Source organism: Pezoporus occidentalis, unplaced genomic scaffold (assembly GCF_034315485.1).
Source record: "Pezoporus occidentalis ecotype Australia unplaced genomic scaffold, CSIRO_AGI_Poc_V1 ctg968, whole genome shotgun sequence".
NCBI classification, from domain to species: domain Eukaryota; kingdom Metazoa; phylum Chordata; class Aves; order Psittaciformes; family Psittacidae; genus Pezoporus; species Pezoporus occidentalis.
In genome coordinates, this window is record NW_026916334.1 from 1 (window position 1) to 20,702 (window position 20,702).

Here is a 20,702-nt window from a genome sequence, read left to right on the forward strand (position 1 = left end):
CCCGGTTGCCCCGGTGGGGTTGGGGGATTGGGGGGGGACACAACTACACAGGAGCCGGTAGCGGGGTCTCGGTGTCCGCAGGTACGCGGCCTACCGCACCCCGCGCTGGCCGCAGTTCCGGACCCAGTACGTGCGGCGCCGGAGCCAGTTACTGCGGGAGCAAGCGCAGGGGGGAGCCTTGGAAGGGAGCACCCGGCGCTGGTACCTGCGGGTGCGCACCCGGCTCCTGGCCCAGCGCTACGGGGCCCTGTCCGAGCAGAGCAGCTGCCGGGCCCACAGCAGCAGCGCCCTACGGGCCAGCCGCACCACGCTGGACCGCATGGAGGTATGGATGGGGATGGGGATGGGGGAGTACCCGTTGGGGTCGGGGCATCGCTCCGAGGGGCTGCAGAACCCCATGGGGGGGGGCAGCAACCACAGAACAGAGCCCCCCCGCCTGCCCATTCTGCTCTGGTGAGACCTCGCTTGCAGCACTGCAGTGCTGGTGGCGGCATCAGGATGTGGAGCGAGGCCAGAGGAGGGCACGAGGATGAGCAGGGCCTGGAGCAGCTCCCATAGGAGCCAGGCTGAGGACATTGGGGCTGCAGGAGAGAAGCTGCGAGGAGAGCTCAGAGGCTGAAGGGGGCTGCAAGGATGCTGGGGAGGGACCTGCATCAGGGACTTGATAGGACAAGGGGTGATGGGGTCAGACTGGGACAGGGGAGGTTTAGACTGGATTTAAGGAAGCTCTTCCCTGTGAGGGTGCTGAGGCGCTGGCACAGGGTGCCCAGAGAAGCTGTGGCTGCCCCATCCCTGGCAGTGCCCAAGGACACAGGGGCTTGGAGCAAGCTGCTCCAGTGGAAGGGGTCCCTGCCTATGGCAGGGGTTGGAGCTGGATGAGATTTAAGGTCCCTTCCACCCCAACCCAGTCTGATTCTATGAAGCTCAGGGCTGCAGAATGTGTTCGGGGGGGGGGTGGTGAGGCCTCCCTGCCGCTGGGTTGGGATCCTTCTGGCTCAGTTGCTCCCCACAACTCTTTCCTCTCCCCCAGGACTTTGAGGACGACCCACGCGTGGCACGAGGACACCGGCGCTCCCTCAGCCGCGGCTCCCACCCTGGGGTGCCCCGCGGGGCCCCCGACGAGCGGTGAGCACCTCTGGGTCCTTGTGTGCGTATGTGTATGGCAGGGGGGGTGTATTTGGGTGCTGAGTCCCAGCCACATCTCTCCACAGCCCCCCCGGTGTGGTGCCCACCCCCCTGGCAGAAGCGAGCCGCGCCATGGCCGGGGACACCACCCTGAGTGAGAACTACGCCTTCGCCGGTGTCTACCACGTCTTCGACCAGCACACGGACAGCGCCGGTAACCGGGAGGGCACCGGGAAAAGGGGGGGGGGTGTTGGCTGTAGGGCACCCCAAACACTGACGACCACCGCGGTTGGGCAGTGCCAAAGGTGCAGTTTGCCCACGACGACCGGCACTTGCTGGCGTGCTGCTCGCTGGACGGCACCATCTCCGTGTGCCGCTTGGCACCAGGGCCGCCGGCCGTGCTGCAGGTGCTGCGGGGCCACGGCGGCGGCGTGGCCGACTTCGCCTGGTCCCTCTCCAACGACGTCTTGGTGTCGGCTTCCTTGGATGGGACCTTGAGGCTCTGGGCTCCCGCCGACGGGCGCTGCATCCGCCGCGTGCCCGACCCCGACGGTGCTGCCTTGCTCTGCTGCGCCTTCCAGCCGCTCAACAACAACCTCACTGTGGTCAGTGGCACCCCCAGCGTCTCCCCACGACCCTCCCCACATCCCGCATGTCCTGGATGCAACAACCACCCCCCTGCGCTCACTGACACCCTCCACACCTCATCCTGGTCCCCTACATCCCCATCCTACCCCTTCCCTCCGTCCCAGCAACCCAACCCTGAGGGGTTGGGGAGGTCACATCCCCATCCCATCGGGGTGTCCCACGGCATTCCCAGGTGGGCAGTGCCCGGCACATGGTGCGGGTGGTGAACATCTCCACGGGGAAGCCGGCACGGGGCGGCGCGGGCCGATTGCCCGGGCGGGTGCTGGCGCTTTGCTTCGATGCCCCCGGCCGCATCCTTTGGGCCGGTGATGACCGCGGCTCCGTTTCCTCCTTCCTCTGTGACCCTGGCACTGGTAGGTGGGAGCCATAGGGGGTGCTGGTGGCTCTGTGGCAGCACAAGGTGCTGACCCCCACTTCGTACCCCCCCCTTCCTCAGGGCGGCTGACGAAGGCCTCGCGTGTGGTGGTGCAAGCAGGAGGCTCCATCACATCACTCTCTGCACGGGCCTGGGCCAGTCGTGAGGCCCCTGACCCTTCGCTGCTGGTTAATGCCTGCCCTGACCGTCTGCTGCTGTTCAGGTACAGGGGGGACACCCCAAAAGGGGGGTTCATGGGGGGGGGTGTGTGGGGGTGCTGAGGGGCAGAAGCTCACCCCCTTTTATCCCCACAGGGTAGTGGAAGAAGAGGGCTCCGGGGCACCGGGGCTGTGGCTGCGGCGCAGCTTCCCCACGAAGCACCGGGAGCAGCCCCTGCGAAGCTGCTTCTGTCCCCTCATGTCCTTCCGGCAGGGAGCCTGTGTGGGTACGTAGCAGAGGGGGGACACAGGGCTCCACGGGAGGGTGTTTGGGGTCCTGTTTGGGGGCACTGAGGACGGGGAACGTGTCCCAACGTTCACCCCCCCCCCCCCACCACCCCTTTTCCCCCGCAGTGACGGGCAGCGAGGACGCCTGCGTTCACTTCTTCGACGTGGGGCGCACGGCGCGAGCCACCGTCAACACGCTGCAGGGCCACGGCGGCGCCGTGCTGGCCGTTGCCTTCAACTGCGACGAGAGCCTCTTGGCCTCCAGCGACGCCACCGGCACCGTCATTGTGTGGCGCCGCCAGCATGCCTGACACCAACACCCCCCCCCCCAAAAACTCGTGTATGTGTGTGTGTGTGTCCCCTTCATGGCACGGCACAGACCCCCCTCTGTGTTCAACAAGCGTGTTTGCCTCGGCGCTGCCTGGCTCAGAAGAGGTACTTGCGGCAAGCGGCAGCCCCGCACTTGCACTCGATACGGCCCCGGGCACGGGGCGAGCCCCCGACTGCCAGCCCGAAGTTGGAGTCCATGCGGGTGCTCTCGGCGTCCACTGGGTCCACTGTGGGTGAAAGCACAATGAAGGGGAGATGGAGGGGGGGGTGTGGGGTGTGTGTTTGGTGCCCCATAGCGCTGGGCTGAGCCATGGGGCAGGGCTTGTGGGGCAGGAAGGGGCCGGTACCGTGCATGTTGTAGTCGAAGGTGAGCTCCTCGCCGGCGCGGATGAAGCGGGTGGCGAAGAGCGCGATGCGCGGCAGCCGCTCGTCCAGGTTCTCGATGAACACGTTGTACACCTGCAGGTTGGGGTCGCACTGCGGGGAGGCGGAGCCCCGCCCACAACCAGTGAAACCACGCCCCTCTTGCGCTGCCATTGGATAAGAGCCCCCCCCACAGTGGGCGGTGCTAAAGCAAGTCCCACCCCTTGACAGCTAAAAACCATTTTTCCCCCCTGCAAGGAGGGATGCTGCTGACCAATCAGCCCCTTCCGTTAAGGATGCCGTGTCCCTGCAGTAGGCGGAGCCCCGGGAAGCCACGCCCCCATCCCACGAAGCCACACCCAGTTCCATAGATAAGCCAACAGGCCCCACCCCGGCAGATAAAGCCCCTCCCACTTGCCCATATTAAGCAAATTTGCCCATATTAACCGAATTTGCCCACATTAAGCAAATTCGCCCATAATAAGCAAATTTGCCCGTATTAAGCGAATATTTCCCATATTAAGCAAATTTGCCCATATTAAGCGAATATTTTCCATATTAAGCAAATTCACCCATATTAAGCGAATTCGCCCGTATTAAGCAAATTCACCCATATTAAGTGAATTCACCCATTTTAAGCGAATTTGCCCATATTAAGCAAATTCACCCATGTTAAGCGAGTTTTTCCCATATTAAGCAAATTTGCCCATATTAAGCAAATTTACCCACATTAACCAAATTTACCTATATTAAGCGAATTTACCCATATTAAGCGAATTTGGTCATATTAACCGAATTTGCCTACATTAAGCGAATTTGCCTACATTAAGCGAATATTTCCCATATTAAGTGAACTATCCCGTATTAACCTAATTTGGCCATTATAAGCAAATTTGCCCGCATTAAGCAAATTTGGCCATATTAAGCAAATTTGCCTGTATTAAGCAAATTTGCCCGTAATAAGCAGATTTGCCCATATTTAGCAAATTTGCCCATATTAACTGAATTTGCCCATTTTAAGCAGATTTGCCCATATTTAGCAAATTTGCCCATATTAACTGAATTTGCCCATTTTAAGCAAATTTGCCCGTAATAAGCAAATTTGTCCATATTAAGCAAATTTGCCCATATTAACCGAATTTCTCCGTATTAAGCAAATTTGCCTGCATTAAGCAAATTCGCCCATATTAACCGAATTCGCCCTTATCAAGCAACCTCCTGCCGCCCCCGCACTCACGCTGTGATTGACGAAGTGGGAGATGTTGCCGTAGTGCGCCGCGTCCACCGTGTACACGTCCTCCACGTAGTCCAGGTCGAAGAGATACGTAGCCCCTTGCCGGTCGTAAACCTGCCCCCGGCGCTCCGCCTCCTCCGACGTGATGATCTGGGGGCAGGACCAACGGGGTCACAGCTCTGCTCCCTCCATTAAACACCCCCAAAACACCCCATTTCCCCCCACCCACCCCCGGGGGCCTCTCACCTCCCCAACGTACTCCATGACGAAGCTGTTCTTGCGGATGTGCTCGAGGGTGCGCACGCCCCATCCGCGGCCGTTGCCGGTGCGGAAGATGCAGAGGTCGTAGCGGATGCCCTTCTGCACCACGCGGTTGGGGCAGTCGGCGCCGCAGCGGCACCGCGAGTTGCACTCGTAGATGGGCAGCCCCGCTCGGATCCGTACCTGACCCGCCTCGTTGTAGGCGAACTTGTTGTGGGAAGCACCGGGGCAACAACCGCTCGCCGCCTCCGCCATGCAATCCTGACACTCGCAACCCACAGCCACCGGCGTCAGGTTGACGCCGGGCCCCACCTTGTACTCGTTGATGTAAACGAAGTCCCGGGGGGGCCCGTGCAAGTCCACCTTGTTCTCCACCCTGATACGGCCCCGGTGGCTGCGGGTGCTGTTGAGGAGCTGCTCCCAACACCGCAGCGCTTGGCGCTGCTCTGCCTTTTGCATCAGGTAGGAAACAGCGCGGGCGGGCAGCCCCCGAGGACCGGGCTGCACCGGACCCCCGGGAGCACGGGCCAGGTCTTGATGGAGCTGCTTCAAGAGCCCCCGGCAACGCAGGTTCTTGCGGGGCTCCCACGAGTTGGCGGCCTCGGGGTATCCCCTCCACTTCACCAGGTAGAACTCCTCGTTCTATGGGAGGCAGGGATTAGGGGGTGTCCTATGGGGTGTGAGGGGAAAGGAAGGGTTTTGGGGGGGGGGGTTTCCACTCACCCGCACGCGTTTGTAGTCGCAGAGGTACTCCACCTCGAAGTCGCCCAGGTTGCGGCGGCTGATGCCGAGCGCCCGGCACTGCAGCTGCTCCCGGCGGCACAGGTCCTGCAGCTGCGGCCATGAGGACTTGCAGCACACGGAGCACGATGGGGCTGCGGGAGGTAGGGGGGGGAAACGGGACCGCGTTAACGGAAAGAACGGAACCGACATCACTGCCCTCCCCCACCCCGTGGTACCGGTTCGGTTCCGTTTCCCCCCCCCTCCGCCACTTATCTCCCGCCAAACGGTCGCCGCGCGCGCCGCGGGAAGAAAGCGCGCGAAGCGGCGCGCCGTTCCCGCCGCCGGTTCCCGCCACCCCGCGCGAACCTTTTAAATTTTCCGCCATTTTCCGCCGCTGCCGAAGGGTTGTTTTTTTTTTTTTCTCTCTTCCTTTTCCTTTTCCCTCCCCCCTTTTTTTTTAAAAAAAAAAAAACCCACCCTCTTCCTTTTTTTTTTGGTTTTTTTTTTTCCCTCACTTCCGCCCGTCGGGCAGCGCGCGCGGGGAGGAGGAGCCCCGCCTCCCATTGGCGCTTCCTCTCAGCTTTTCCCCTATTGGCTGAAGCGCTGCCTCATTTGCATAACGCCCGGCATTCCCCGCGCTGCGGCGGCTTAAAGCTCATTAAAGCGCTCATTAAGCCGCTCGTTAAGTAATTAGTGAGGCCTTTATTGCACGTGTGGAGCAGCGGATGAGGGGGTGGTGGAGCCCCTTGGAGGGTCCAGCTTGGAGCGGATGTGGTGGGGGGGGGCTCAGTCGTCCCACTCGTTGTCCTCGGCCTGGGGAAGGGGGGGCAGGAAGAGAAACGTTAATTAGCGCGTTAATTAGCGCGTTAATGAGCGCTTGGGGACGGCAGCGCCTTTGTGAATGCATTGAGATAGAGCCCTGGTGTTAAACCCCAGTTTAACGTTGGGATGGGCCATGGGGGATGATGGGGAAGGCTGGGACCGGGACCACTCACCGGTACCGGATGGGTCTGGACCCTCCCCGATGGGAGCGATGTCCCGGTGAGGCTGGGACCAGTGGCTGATGGAACTGGGAGTGGAGCATCCAATGGGGCTGGCAAAGGCCTGGATCTGGACTGGGAGCACTGGGGTCCATACTGGGATCCTGCTTTAGCTCAGGCTGGCATTTAACTGGGAGCCTTAAGAGTCCATACTGGGAGCACTGGTCCGTAATAGGACCTGACTTGCAGAGCACTGGCTCGGTCCATAGTGGGAGAGCCGCTGGGTCCATACTGGGAAGTGCAGGGACCGTACTGGGATCATGCTTGAAGAGCTGCGGCTCAGGCTGGAATCGTACTGGGAGCGCTGGGGTGCGAACTGGGAGCACTGGTCTGTACTGGTGCGCTCAGGGCCCAGGGCTGTCCCCGTCCCCTCCCCGCACCAGCAGCACCGGCCCCAGCCCCTCTGTCAGCACCTCCAGGAACTCGAGGTCTGCCCCATGTCAAGGACCTGCCCCACAGCTCCATGGCTGCCCCAGTGACCCCTCTGCCCCATGGCTGCCCCACAGCCCACTCTGTCCCATGGTGGCCCCACAGCCCCCACTGCCCCACAGATGCCCCAGTGACCCCTCTACCCCATGGCTGCTCCACAGCTACCCCAGAGCCCCCCCCTGCCCCATGGCTGCCCCACAGCCCCCTCTGCCCCATGGCTGTCCCACAGCTGCCCCAGTGACCCCTCTGCCCCACAACTGCCCCACCAACCCATCTGCCCCATGGCTGCCCCACAACTGTCCCAGAGCCCCCCCTGCCCCATGGCTGTCCCACAGCTGCCCCAGTGACTCCTCTGTCCCACAGCTGCCCCAGTGACCCCTCTGCCTCACAACTGCCCCACCGACCCATCTGCCCCATGGCTGCCCCACAGCTGTCCCAGTGACCCCTCTGCCCCATGGCTGCCCCACAACTGACCCACTGACCCATCTGCCCCATGGCTGCCCCACAGCTACCCCAGAGCCCCCTCTGCCCCATGGCTGCCCCACAGCTGCCCCAGTGACCCCTATGCCCCATGGCTGCCCCACAACTGCCCCAGTGACCCCTCCACCCCACAGCTCCCCATCTGACCACTTCATCCCCACATTCCTCACCTTCCCCATTTCTCCTACTTTCCCATTCCCCCCCAGCTTTCTCCACTGTCCCCCCCCCCATTTCTCCCCCATTCCCCCCCCCCCTTCCTCCAGGATACAGTTATCGAGGGGCCGTGGCCCCCGGGGGGGCGGGGGGGGCAGGTCCAGCAGCACCAGGCGGGCCCCCCCCGAGTGCCGCCCCAGCACCTCGTTCAGCCGCTCGGCCGCGTGCATGCGCCGCACGTTCCCCCTGACCAGCAGGAACCAGTACAACCAGTTGGAACCAGTACAGCCCATCAGCACCAGGACCCCCCCCCACCCATGGCCCAGACCCTCCCTGTGCCCCCCAAACCAGTATGGGATGGTGCTGTCCCAGTATGGCCCACAACCCCCCAAGTGCAACCCAGTATGGCCCTGAGCACCCCCCCAGTATGGCCCTGAGCACCCTCCCAGTACATCCCAGTATGGCCCTGAGCACCCTCCCAGTACATCCCAGTATGGCCCTGAGCGCCCTCCCAGTACATCCCTGAGCACCCTCCCAGTACATCCCTGAGCACCCTCCCAGTACATCCCAGTATGGCCCCAGTTCATCCCAGTCCCCCCCCAGTGCCGCTCACGGGCTGGGTCCTCGCCGAGGGATTCCTCCCTCTTCCTCCTCCTCCTCTTCCTCCCCGGCTGTGCTGGGGGCCTGTGACGGGGTGAGGCGTCCCTGTGACGTCACGGACGACGTCACCACAGGCGTCGTGACGGGTGTGTGACGTCACGTGACGTCACAGGTGAGGTCACCTGCGCCTGCCGCATCTGGCGAAGCATCTGGGAGCGCTGCTCCATCATCAGCGTCCGCTCGTAGGTGTAGGCAGAGACGTCGCTGTCGTGCTGCCGTGGGGAGGAGCGTGGTTGGAGGGGTGACAGCAGGGCAAGGGGGGGACACCGTGGTGTGGGGTGATGCCATAGCGTGGGGTGACACTGAGGCAATGGGGTGATGCCATAGCATGGGGTGACACCGTGGTGTGGGGTGATGCCACAGCATGGGGTGACACCGTGGTGTGGGGTGATGCCATAGCGTGGGGTGACACCGTGCTCTGGGGTGATGCCATAGCATGGGGTGACACTGAGGCAATGGGGTGATGCCATAGCGTGGGGTGACACCGAGGCAATGGGGTGATGCCATAGCATGGGGTGACACCGTGGTGTGGGGTGATGCCATAGCGTGGGGTGACACTGAGGCAATGGGGTGATGCCATAGCGTGGGGTGACACCGTGGTGTGGGGTGATGCCATAGCATGGGGTGACACCGTGGTGTGGGGTGATGCCATAGCGTGGGGTGACACTGAGGCAATGGGGTGATGCCATAGCATGGGGTGACACCGTGGTGTGGGGTGATGCCATAGCATGGGGTGACACCGTGCTCTGGGGTGATGCCATAGCGTGGGGTGACACTGAGGCAATGGGGTGATGCCATAGCGTGGGGTGACACTGAGGCAATGGGGTGATGCCATAGCATGGGGTGACACCGTGGTGTGGGGTGATGCCATAGCGTGGGGTGACACCGTGCTCTGGGGTAATGCCATAGCGTGGGGTGACACTGAGGCAATGGGGTGATGCCATAGCATGGGGTGACACCGTGCTCTGGGGTGATGCCATAGCGTGGGGTGACACTGAGGCAATGGGGTGATGCCATAGCATGGGGTGACACCGTGGTGTGGGGTGATGCCATAGCGTGGGGTGACACTGTGGTGTGGGGTGATGCCATAGCATGGGGTAACACTGAGGCAATGGGGTGACACTGAGGCAATGGGGTGATGCCATAGCATGGGGTGACACTGTGGTGTGGGGTGATGCCATAGCATGGGGTAACACTGAGGCAATGGGGTGACACTGAGGCAATGGGGTGATGCCATAGCATGGGGTGACACTGTGGTGTGGGGTGATGCCGTAGCGTGAAGTGACACCGTAGTGTGGGATGATGCCATAGCATGGGGTGACACCGTGCTCTGGGGTGATGCCATAGCGTGGGGTGACACTGAGGCAATGGGGTGATGCCATAGCATGGGGTGACACCGTGCTCTGGGGTGATGCCATAGCGTGGGGTGACACCGTGCTGTGGGGTGATGCCATAGTGTGGGGTGACACCGTGGTGTGGGGTGATGCCATAGCATGGGGTGACACCGTGGTGTGGGGTGATGCCATAGCATGGGGTGACACCGTGGTGTGGGGTGATACCATAGCGAGGGGTGACACTGAGGCAATGGGGTGATGCCATAGCATGGGGTGACACCGTGATGTGGGGTGATGCCATAGCGTGGGGTGACACTGAGGCAATGGGGTGATGCCATAGCATGGGGTGACACCAAGGTAGTGGTGGGGTGAAAGTGAGGTGTTTTGGGGGTGACAGGTGGTGTTGGGGTGACACTGCGGTGGTGATGGGGTGACACCAAGGTGGTGATGGAGTGACACCAAGGTGTTGTTGGGGTGACACTGTGGTGTTGATGGGGGTGACGCCATAGTATTGATGGAGTGACACTGCTGTGGTGATGGGGTGACACCAAGGTGTTGTTGGGATGACAATGAGGTGGTGTTGGGGTGACATCAGAGTGTTGATGAGGTGACAATGTGGTGTTGATGGGGGTGACACCATGGTAATGATAGGGTGACACTGCTGTGTTGCTGAGGTCACTCTGTGGTGTTGATGGGGTGACACGGGTGTTGATGGGGTGACGCTGTGGTGTTGATGGGGTGATGCTGTGGTGTTGATGGGGTGACACTGATGTTGATGGGGTGACGCTGTGGTGTTGATGGGGTGACACGGGTGTTGACGGGGTGACACAGGTGTTGATGGGGTGACGCTGTGGTGTTGATGGGGTGACACCGGTGTTGATGGGGTGACGCTGTGGTGTTGATGGGGTGACGCTGTGGTGTTGATGGGGTGACGCTGTGGGGTTGATGGGGTGACACGGGTGTTGATGGGGTGACGCTGTGGTGTTGATGGGGTGACATGGGTGTTTCTGGGGTGACACGGGTGTTGATGAGGTGACGCTGTGGTGTTGTCAGGCTCTCACCAGCTCCACAACGTGGGTCTGTGCAGGCAACCCCCGGCGCCGGGCCACGGCCTCCAGCAACCGCCGCAGCCTCACGCTGTTGTCCTCCAGCAGCGCCACCGTGAACAGCCGCACGCAACACCCGCGCCAGGCCTGCGCACCCACGACGTTCAGTGGGGTGACCCCACAGCGACCGCCCCACAGCACCCACCCCATAGAACCTACCCTACAGCACTCATTGCTCCCAGAAACATCTGCCTGACTCGCAGCACCCCATAGCCCTCCCCAGCACCCTCTATGCTCCAGCACCCACCCCATAGCTCTGCCCAGCACCAACCCCCCAGCCCCCCCAGTACCCCATAACCCCCCTATCACACACCACAGCACCCCATAGCCCTCCCCAGCACCCTCTATGCTCCAGCACCCACCCCACAGACCCCCCAGTACCCCATAACCCCCCTATCACACACCGCAGCACCCCATAGCCCTCCCCAGCACCCTCTATGCTCCAGCACCCACCCCATAACTCTGCCTAGCACCAGCCCCACAGCCCCCCCCAGTACCCCATAACCCCCCTATCACACACCGCAGCACCCCATAGCCCTCCCCAGCACCCACCCCACAGACCCCCCAGTACCACATAAACCCCCTATCACACACCGCAGCACCCCATAGCCCTCCCCAGCACCCACCCCACAGACCCCCCAGTACCCCATAAACCCCCTATCACACACCACAGCACCCTACAGCCCTCCCCAGCACCCTCTAGGCTCCAGCACCCACCCCACAGACCCCCCAGTACCCCATAAACCCCCTATCACACACCGCAGCACCCCATAGCCCTCCCCAGCACCCTCTAGGCTCCAGCACCCACCCCACAGACCCCCCAGTACCCCATAAACCCCCTATCACACACCACAGCACCCCATAGCCCTCCCCAGCACCCTCTATGCTCCAGCACCCACCCCACAGACCCCCCAGTACCCCATAACCCCCCTATCACACACCGCAGCACCCCGTAACCACCCCCCCAGCCCCACATACCGGGTGCTGCCGCAGCAGGAGGGGCAGGAGGGTGAGCAGGCGCCCATCGCCCACCACCCACCACACGTCCAAGGTGCCTCCTTGCGCCCCGGTCCCCAGAGCCCCCTTGGCCACCAGCAGCGCGCGCCCACCGGACCCCGCCACCCGCAGCAGCTCTGGAAATGGGGTGGAAAAAGTCAAATTGAGGAGTTAGGGGGCACAGACACCCCCCCCCCCCCCCCCATCCCCATCACCCTTTATCCCCCCCCCCTTTCCTCCTTACCCACGAATCTCCGTGCGGCCGCGGGGTCGTGGCGCCGGCGCCAGCCGTGGGGCCAGCCCATGAGCACGGCGTTGGGGCGCAGGGCCCCCAACCCGCAGCCCTGCACCAGCGCCGCCAGCCCCGGCCCCCGGCCCGGTGACACCAGGACCTGAACGAAGCCGCGGGCACCGGCCCCTGCCAGCTCCTCCCGCAGCGCCTGCCATGGAGGGGAAGGCGTCAGCTTAGAGGGGGGGACCCATAGGGAGACAGATCTATAGGGACACAATCACATAGGGAACCAGATCTATAGGGAGCTGACCCCATAGGGAGACAGATTTATAGGGACCCAAATCCCATAGGGAACAGATCTATAGGGACCCAATCCCATAGGGAACCAGATCTATAGGGAGCTGACCCCATAGGGAGACAGATCTATAGGGAGCTGACCCCATAGGGAGACAGATCTATAGGGACCTGACCCCACAGGGAGACAGATCTATAGGCATCTGACCCCATAGGGAACCAGATCTATAGGGAGCTGACCCCATAGGGAGACAGATTTATAGGGACCTGACCCCATAGGGAGACAGATCTATAGGGATCTGACCCCACAGGGAGACAGATCTATAGGGACACAATCCATAGGGAGACAGATCTATAGGGACCCAATCCCATAGGGAGACAGATCTATAGGGACCCAATCCATAGGGAGACAGATCTATAGGGACCCATAGGGAAACAGATCTATAGAGACACATCACATAGGGAGACAGATCTATAGGGACCCAATGCTATAGGGAGACAGATCTATAGGCACACAACCACATAGGGAGACAGATCTATAGGGACCCAAATCCCATAGGGAACCAGATCTATAGGACCCAATCCCATATGGAGACAGATCTATAGGGACCCAATCCATAGGGAGCCAGCTCTATAGAGACCTGACCCCACAGGGACCCAACCCCAAGGGACCCACCTCCATAGGGAGCCAGCTCTATAGGGACCCAACCCAGTAGGGACCCAGCTGTATAGAGACCCGACCCCATAGGGACCCAACCCCAGAGGGACCCACCCCCATAGAGAGCCAGCTCTATAGGGACCCAACTCAGTAGGGACCCAACTCCAGAGGGACCCAGATCTATGAAGACCCAGCTCTATAGAGACTCAACCCCATAGGGACCCACAGAGACCCAGATCTATAGACCAAGCCCAAAAGGGCCTGGAAACCACCATCACAGGGACCCACATCTATAGGGCTCCACTCCCATAGGGATGCATCCACCCCCATTAGGGACCCAATCCCATAGGGATCCACTCCCATAGGGACCCCACATCCATAGAGACCCAATCCCATAGGGACCCAGCCCCATAGGACCCCCATCCATAGAGACCCAATCCCATAGGGACCCAGCCCCATAGGACCCCCATCCATAGAGACCCAATCCCACAGAGACCCAGCCCCATAGGACCCCACAAGAGACCCCCATCCATAGACCCAACCCCATAGGACCCATAGAGACCCCGCATCCATAAAGACCCAATCCCATAGGGACCCAGCCCCATAGTACCCCCCATCCCCAGCCCCAGAGACCCAGCCCCATAGTACCCCCCATCCATAGAGACCCAGCCCCATAGGACCCCCCCATCCATAGGGACCCAGCCCCATAGTACCCCCCATCCATAGGGACCCAGCCCTATAGGAACCCCCCATCCATAGGGACCCAGCCCCATAGTACCCCCCATCCATAGGGACCCAGCCCTATAGGAACCCCCCATCCATAGAGACCCAACCCCATAGGACCCCGCATCAATAGAGACCCCGCATCCATAAAGACCCAATCCCATAGGGACCCAGCCCCATAGTACCCCCCATCCATAGGGACCCAGCCCCATAGGACCCCCCCATCCATAGGGACCCAGCCCCATAGGACCCCCCATCCCTAGAGACCCAACCCCATTGGACCCCCCATCACTAGACACCCCTCATCCACAGTACCCCCCATCCATAGGGACCCAGCCCCATAGTACCCCCCATCCATAGGGACCCAGCCCCATAGGTCCCCACCTGCTCGGCCGCACGGGCCCGGGGCTGGTCGCGGGGCAGCTCCCCGGTGATGACGGTGCCGACGACCGTGAGCCCCTTCCCGGCCTGGAGCTGCGCCGCCAGCGCCAGCACCTGCGGCTGCGTCGCCCTCAGCTCCTCATCCAGCTTCAGCAGCACCAGCAGCTGCGGCCTGCGGGCACAGAGCGGGCTGTGAGTGGTCCCCATCCATCCCCATCCCCATCCCCGGTGCTGTCCCATAGGGACTTCATGGATGAGGAAGGGCAAGGGCAGAGGAAGGCACGAGGATGAGCAGGGGCTGGAGCAGCTCCCATAGGAGCCAGGCTGAGGACATTGGGGATGGAGGAGAGAAGCTGTGAGGAGAGCTCAGAGGCTGAAGGGGGCTGCAAGGATGGACCTGCATCAGGGACTTGATAGGACAAGGGGTGATGGGGTCAGACTGGGACAGGGGAGATTTAGACTGGATTTAAGGAAGCTCTTCCCTGTGAGGGTGCTGAGGCGCTGGCACAGGGTGCCCAGAGAAGCTGTGGCTGCCCCATCCCTGCCAGTGTCCAAGGACACAGGGGCTTGGAGCAAGCTGCTCCAGTGGAAGGGCTCCCTGCCTATGGCAGGGGCTGGATCTGGATGAGCTTTGAGATCCCTTCACCCCCAAACCATTCCATGATGATGATTCCATGCCCGAGGGCACCCTCAGATGACACCAGGCTGGGTGGGGGGGGGGGCAGCTGGACAGGCTGCATCCATGGGGCTGTGCCAATGGGATGAGGCTCAAGGAGGCAAAGTGCCAGGTCCTGCTCTTGGGCCACAACAACCCCCTGCAAGCAGCAGGGCCAGGGCAGCTGGTGAGGCTGCACCTCGAATCCTGGCTTCAACTCTGGGCCCCTCAGTGCAAGAGGGACGTTGAGGTACTGGAGTGGGGCCGGAGAAGGGCAATGGGGCTGGTGCAGGGTCTGGAGCACAAGTGTGATGGGGAATGGCTGAGGGACTTGGGGGGTTCAGAAGGCTCAGGGGGAACCTTGAGCTCCCTGCAACTGCCTGACAGGAGGATGGAGCCAGGAGGGGCTGGGCTCTGCTCCCAAGGGATGGGACAAGAGGAAACGGCCTCAAGCTGCCCCAGGGCAGGTTTAGATGGAGCTGAGGAACAATTCCTGCCCCAAAGGGTGCTCAGGCATTGGAACAGGCTGCCCAGGTCACACACCGTGGGGACGAGACCCTCGGTGCCATGGGGCAGGGGTGCCCTTGGCAGTGCTGGGGCACGGTTGGACTGGATGAGCTTAAAGGGCTTTTCCACCCTGCTTGCTTCTGGGACTCTATTCTACGATCCTCTGCCCCACAGCTGCCCCACACATCGCCCCATAGCGCTCACCTCCAGCTCGCGGCGGGCGGCCGCCCGTCCTCCAGGCGCAGGAGGGCAAACCGTGCGGCGCTGAGCGACAGACCCCGCAGGCCCTCGCCCCACTCGCTCTGTGCCCTGTAAGAGGGTGATGGGGAGGAGAAGATGGGGGGGACCCCAAAACCCACATGGGACCCCCACCCCCATAAACATGGATACCCCACTTACCCCCGGTACTCCAAGTACTTGTAGGCAGTGGCACCGATGCCCAGGGCCAGCAGCCCACAGTACCAGCAGGCAACAAGCATCAGTGCCAGGCACAGCCCTGCGCCCGCCAGCGATGCTGCCCTGGGGGGGTGACCATCACCGTGGCGTCAGGGCTGCCCCATAGGTGGCTGTGGGGGGGGTGCAAGAAGCAAGGTGGGGGGGGCTCACCAGTGATAGAGGCGACAACGGGGGCTCCATCCTGGGGTGGGCAACAACCCTTGAAGGGCACAGGCGAGGTTCAACCCCAGGTAGGAGGTGAGCCAGAAGCTGTTAATGAATGAGAAAAGGGTGATGCCGTGTGACGTCATCGTGACGTCATGGGGTGGTGATGGGGGTGCAGGGTGGGGTGCATCAACACACACGGACAGGACGGGTGACAGGAGGTCAAGGGAACCCAAGAGGACACCGAGTTCAGCCACGGTCACCGTCGCTGCCAGCGGCCAGAGGCGCCCACGACCCAGCGCCTGTGGGGACAGCGGTGAGGCGGTGACAGCACCGGTGACACCGGTGATAAACGGGGACACCGGGTACTCACGTGTGGCAGCGGGAGGGCACGGGTACGGGCCAGGCCCCGCAGCAAACGGCTGCCCCCCAGCAGTGCCTGCAGCCCGGCCCCTGCTGCCGACAGCACGGCCCCGGCCAGTGGCACCCATGGGGACGGCCACGAAGCCACCCCGGCCACCGGTGTCCCCCGCAGGGATGCTCCGAACCTGGGGGGGGGGGCAATAGTGGGATGTTACAGGTAGCACTCAGGGATACCACTTGGACATCATGGATGCAATAGGGATACTGGGAATTCCCTTAGGGACCCCCACAGAACCCACTGGGACATCCCCAGGGACCCCATTGGGATGCTGGAGACCATAGGAACCCCTCCAGGGGACATCAACAGGGACAGTGGGGACCCCATGGAGACACTGGAGATCCCCCCAGGAACACCATTAGGGGGACACCCCCCCCCCCCCCGGGGACATTGGGGACCCCCCCACTCACTTGTCCCGCAGCAGCTGCCCCTCGATGGAGGCCCCCAGCAGCAGGGCCGCGCTCAGGTCTGGGCTGTCAAGGAAACGGCCCCCCAAAAACCACCCCCCCCCCCCCCCCCGGACTCTTCACCCCATACATGGAGGTCTCTGCCCCATAACCGGCATCCCACCCCCCACCATCCAGATGTTGGGTTCCCCCCCACATAGGGCGGATGCAGGCCAAGGTGGTGGCCAGGGCAGCCCCCAGGCTCCCAGCTGGGATGGAGGTGGCGATGTCGCGCAGCTCCCCGCAGCGGCTGCAGCCCCACAGCACTCCTGCACCCCAAAAATGCCGTGACCCCCCCTTTATTCCATGGCATACCCCCCACATATCTCCTGGGACACAACCCCCCCCAATACCTGGGTCCCCCCAAAAAAACAGGGTCCTGCATGGAATTCTGGCCCCTGCCCCAAACACCAGGGTTGTGTGTGCCATCCCCCCCAAGACCTGGGTCCCCCCAAATATGTGGGTCTCCCCCCCTCAAACACCAAGATCCCCTTCAAATAACTGTGCCCCCCCGCCCCCCCAACCCCCTGCTTGCCCCCCTCCCAGACACCCAGTTCCCCCAGAACACCAGGGTGCACCCCAAGTAACTGTGTCCCCCCCCAACCCCCTGGGTCCCCCTTGGAGTCTTGACTCCCCCCAAACCCCTTGTTCCCCACAATGTTGTGCCTCCCCCATTGCCCATGTTCCCCACACTCACCCGAGGTGATGGGCAGGCTGAGCCCCAGCAGCACCCCAAACGAGGAGTCATCATCATCATCCTCTTCCTCACCCTCTGCTGCTCCCCCCCGCACCTCAGTGGGACGGGGCCACAGGTTCTCTGTGGGGCAGGACACGCCTGGGTCCCTCCCACCCCCATCCCCATTCCTCCTTAGGGTGTCCCCGCACCCCACATCTGCCCCATATAGACTCACGTGCCAGCAGGTGGGTACTGGGCCCTGGGAATGCCACCCGCGTGGCTCCTTGGGTGCTATTGTTGCCCATGCTGTGGGGCACAGCTATGGGGCAGGGCTGGAGGCAGCCACCAGGCTGGACGGGCAAGCAGAGTCTTAGGTGGTGGTGATGGGGGGGGACGGGGACAAGACGTTGGTTAGTGCAATACAGCCCGGTGTTTGGGGGATAAAAAGGGGGTTTTGGGGGTGTGTGTGTGGGGGGGAAGACTCACGGGTGTGGGGGGCCCCCCATGATGGCAGCGCGCAGGGCTCCTGCTTGCAACCCCATCAGCGCCAGCACCAGCCCGGCGGGGCCCAGCGCGGCGGCGGCGGTGGGGGCCGGGGTGGCGGCAGCCCCCAGCCCCAGCAGCGCCAGGAGCACGGCCCCGTATCCGCGCCCGTTGTTCAGGCGCCGAGTGCGGCCTCGGCCCGGTAGAACGGCGGCCCCCGGGGCCACGTAAACCTATGGGGGAGAGAACGGGCGCGGCCACCGGGGAACACCGACCCCCCGGAGGCCACGCCCACAAGAGGAAACCACGCCTCCTTTTTAATAAGCCCACGCCCCTTTAATACAGATCCCACCCACATTATGGCCCCGCCCAAGCAGACCACGCCCCCCCCCTCATGGCAGACCAATCCCGTTGCCCTGCCTGAGGAAACCACGCCCCTCTCCCCCCACCATCGCCACGCCCCCTTAGTTCCCCGGTCCCTCCCTCTTAAAGGGACCGCACCACTCACCAGCAGGACCTCGGCGGCGCCCAGGGCGGCGGCGGCAGCGGTGAAGGCGGCGCTGAGGAAGGCGCAGAGCCCCACGGCACCCCCAGACTCGGGGCCCAGCGCCCCCGACAGCAGCCCCAAGGGGCAGCCCCCTGACGGGCACAACTGTGACGTCAGCAGGGGGGGCGGGGCTGGGAAGGGGGGGTTACCCCCCCCCCCCCCCACTTTACCCCCTCATTTGTGTTGTGTCCCCCCCCCAACTCACCGGGGTCAAGGCCATTGGTGGCGATGGCGCTCAATGACACTGCGGTCAGCACAGCCTGGGGGGGGTCACAAGGTCACAACCTTTGACCCCTTCCCATGGGTGACTTTGGGACATCCCTCATCACCTTAGGATGTGACCCTCTGACCCCACACACAGTCCCAGACATGACCCCTGACCCCACACATGACCCTGGGACATGACCCCATACCCCACACATAGCCCCAAACATGACCCCTGACCCCACACATGACCCTGGGACATGACCCCATACCCCACACATAGCCCCAAACATGACCCCTGACCCCGCATGCAGCCCCTAACATGACCCCCAACCCACACGTGACGCCAGGACATGACCCCTGACCCCACACACAGCCCCAAACATGACCCCTGACCCCACATGCAGCCCCTAACATGACCCCCAACCCACACATGACCCCAGGACATGCAGCCCCCTGACCCCCACACACATGACGCCAGGACATGACCCCTGCCCCCACACAGCCCCCTACCCCATGACCCACACATGACCCCAGGACATGACCCCTGACCCCACACACACACACAGACATGACCCCTGACCCTGCATGCAGCCCCTAACATGACTCCCAACCCACACATGACCTCTGACCCCACACACAGCCCCAGACATGACCCCTGACGCCACATGCAGCCCCTAACATGACCCCCAACCCACACATGACGCCAGGACATGACCCCAGATGCCCCCACACAGCCCCAGACGTGACCCCTGACCCCACACATGACCCCAGGACATGACCCCTGACCCCGCATGCAGCCCCCACACACACACACACATGACGCCAGGAAATGACCCCTGATGGCCCCATGCAGCCCCTAACATGACTCCCAACCCACACATGACCTCTGACCCCACACACAGCCCCAGACATGACCCCTGACGCCACATGCAGCCCCTAACCTGATCCCCAACCCGGACATGACCCCTAGACATGACCCCTGACCCCACATGCAGCCCCTAACATGACCCCCAACCCACACATGAACCCCCAGACATGACCCCTGACCCCGCATGCAGCCCCTAACATGACCCCCAACCTACACATGACACCAGGAAATGACCCCAGATGCCCCCACACAGCCCCAGACGTGACCCCTGACCCCACACACAACCTGACATGCCCCCAAACCAGCCATGACCCAGCTGTAACCCTGCTCCAGGCCCCCTGACCCCAGCCAGGACCCCACGGATGACCCTCTGACCCCAAACATGCCCCCCTGACCCCACTCACGCAGGCGCAGAGCAGGAGGCCGATGGTGCAGGCCTGCAGCACCCCTCCAGTGCCAACCACCCACGGCAACCGCAGCACCAGCACCAGCCCCAGCAGCGTCTGCAGCGCCGGCACCACCACCCCCAACAGCGTCCCCAGCACCCGCCGCTGCATAAAGAGGGGACAAACACACCCCTGGTCACTGTGTGGGGAGCACAGGTTGAACCCCCTGACACCCCATGGCCACCACATCGATGGTGCCTCACCGGTGTGTCACTGTCAGGGCTGAGGGCGCTGTACTGGGCGATGCGGCGCAGCATGGCGGGGACACGGGGACGGGTGGCCAGTTCCTCCTGTGTGGAAAACACGGGTGGTAATCATAGAATGGTTGGGGTTGGAAAGGACCTTAAGATCATCCACTTCCATCCCCCCTGCCATGGGCAGGGACACCTCACACTGAACCATGGCACCCAAGGCTCTGTCCAACCTGGCCTTGAACACCGCCAGGGATGGAGCATTCACAACTTCCCTGGGCAACCCATTCCAGTGCCTCACCTCCCTTACAGCGAAGAACTTCCTCCTTAGATCCAATCTCAACTTCCCCTGTTTCAGTTTTAACCCGTTACCCCTTGACCCTAATGAAGAGTCCATCCCCAGCATCCCTGTAAGCCTTCAGATACTGGAAGGCTGCTATGAGGTCTCCACGCAGCCTTCTCTTCTCCAGCCCCAACTTCCTCAGCCTGTCTCCATACAGGAGCTGCTCCAGTCCCCTGATCATCCTCGTGGCCTTCTCTGGACTTGTTCCAACACTTCCATGTCCTTTTTACGTTGAGGACACCAGAACTGCACACAATGCTCCAAGAGAGGTCCCACAAGAGCAGAAAGGGGCAGGATCACCTCCTTCCACCTGCTGCTCACGCTCCTTTGGAGGCAGCCCA

General features: G+C 62.4%; 3 protein-coding genes across 5 annotated transcripts; 1 reads left to right on the forward strand and 2 right to left on the reverse strand.

The window, feature by feature from the left end:
• Positions 1-58: 58 nt before the first annotated feature.
• WDR13 (WD repeat domain 13) lies at positions 59-2,916 on the forward strand. The gene is made up of 8 exons (XM_062606416.1): positions 59-325; positions 1,031-1,125; positions 1,212-1,339; positions 1,423-1,730; positions 1,946-2,126; positions 2,210-2,351; positions 2,443-2,573; positions 2,701-2,916. Exons 1-8 carry the CDS (start codon positions 320-322, stop codon positions 2,883-2,885), a joined length of 1,176 nt encoding a protein of 391 aa, XP_062462400.1. The 5' UTR covers positions 59-319; the 3' UTR covers positions 2,886-2,916.
• A 46-nt stretch (positions 2,917-2,962) lies between these two features.
• Positions 2,963-5,916, reverse strand: SUV39H1 (SUV39H1 histone lysine methyltransferase). The gene is made up of 6 exons (XM_062606421.1): positions 5,852-5,916; positions 5,486-5,637; positions 4,748-5,404; positions 4,505-4,651; positions 3,252-3,381; positions 2,963-3,131 (listed from the first exon to the last, which is right to left on the reverse strand). Exons 1-6 carry the CDS (start codon positions 5,868-5,870, stop codon positions 3,001-3,003), a joined length of 1,236 nt encoding a protein of 411 aa, XP_062462405.1. The 5' UTR covers positions 5,871-5,916; the 3' UTR covers positions 2,963-3,000.
• A 622-nt stretch (positions 5,917-6,538) lies between these two features.
• On the reverse strand, positions 6,539-20,134 carry LOC134157471 (solute carrier family 12 member 5-like). Of its 3 annotated transcripts, none has more exons than XM_062606417.1 (22): positions 20,031-20,134; positions 19,786-19,932; positions 18,512-18,566; positions 18,268-18,398; positions 17,763-17,992; positions 17,512-17,645; positions 17,298-17,417; positions 16,771-16,869; positions 16,565-16,622; positions 16,107-16,281; positions 15,932-16,035; positions 15,740-15,838; positions 15,533-15,652; positions 15,338-15,442; positions 13,975-14,143; positions 11,928-12,123; positions 11,666-11,820; positions 10,643-10,774; positions 8,370-8,459; positions 8,201-8,292; positions 7,703-7,833; positions 6,539-6,955 (listed from the first exon to the last, which is right to left on the reverse strand). In XM_062606417.1, the coding sequence occupies exons 1-22, from the start codon at positions 20,082-20,084 to the stop codon at positions 6,870-6,872; spliced, it is 2,682 nt and encodes an 893-aa protein (XP_062462401.1). In that variant the 5' UTR covers positions 20,085-20,134; the 3' UTR covers positions 6,539-6,869. The 3 variants fall into 3 exon arrangements, with proteins under 3 accessions (XP_062462401.1, XP_062462402.1, XP_062462403.1); XM_062606418.1 differs by having other exon boundaries at positions 8,201-8,271; positions 20,031-20,133; XM_062606419.1 differs by lacking the exons at positions 18,268-18,398; positions 20,031-20,134 and having other exon boundaries at positions 19,786-19,923.
• Between the last annotated feature and the right edge of the window lie 568 nt (positions 20,135-20,702).

What these genes read in the sequence shown, in the direction of transcription:
- LOC134157471 (XM_062606417.1), bottom strand. Translation starts at nt 20,084, where the DNA reads ATGCTGCGCCGCATCGCCCAGTACAGCGCCCTCAGCCCTGACAGTGAC. An exon ending in CAGTACCCACCTGCTGGCAC is followed by an intron (nt 17,418 to 17,511) that starts GTGAGTCTATAT and finishes CCTGCCCCACAG; the next exon opens with AGAACCTGTGGCCCCGTCCC. An exon ending in GCCACGGCCCCTCGATAACT is followed by an intron (nt 6,956 to 7,702) that starts GTATCCTGGAGG and finishes GACATGGGGCAG; the next exon opens with ACCTCGAGTTCCTGGAGGTG.
- SUV39H1 (XM_062606421.1), bottom strand. An exon ending in TCATGGAGTACGTTGGGGAG is followed by an intron (nt 4,652 to 4,747) that starts GTGAGAGGCCCC and finishes TCCTGCCCCCAG; the next exon opens with ATCATCACGTCGGAGGAGGC. An exon ending in CCCACTTCGTCAATCACAGC is followed by an intron (nt 3,382 to 4,504) that starts GTGAGTGCGGGG and finishes GCCTCCCCGCAG; the next exon opens with TGCGACCCCAACCTGCAGGT.
- WDR13 (XM_062606416.1), top strand. An exon ending in CCAGCACACGGACAGCGCCG is followed by an intron (nt 1,340 to 1,422) that starts GTAACCGGGAGG and finishes GCGGTTGGGCAG; the next exon opens with TGCCAAAGGTGCAGTTTGCC. An exon ending in CCGGCAGGGAGCCTGTGTGG is followed by an intron (nt 2,574 to 2,700) that starts GTACGTAGCAGA and finishes TTTCCCCCGCAG; the next exon opens with TGACGGGCAGCGAGGACGCC.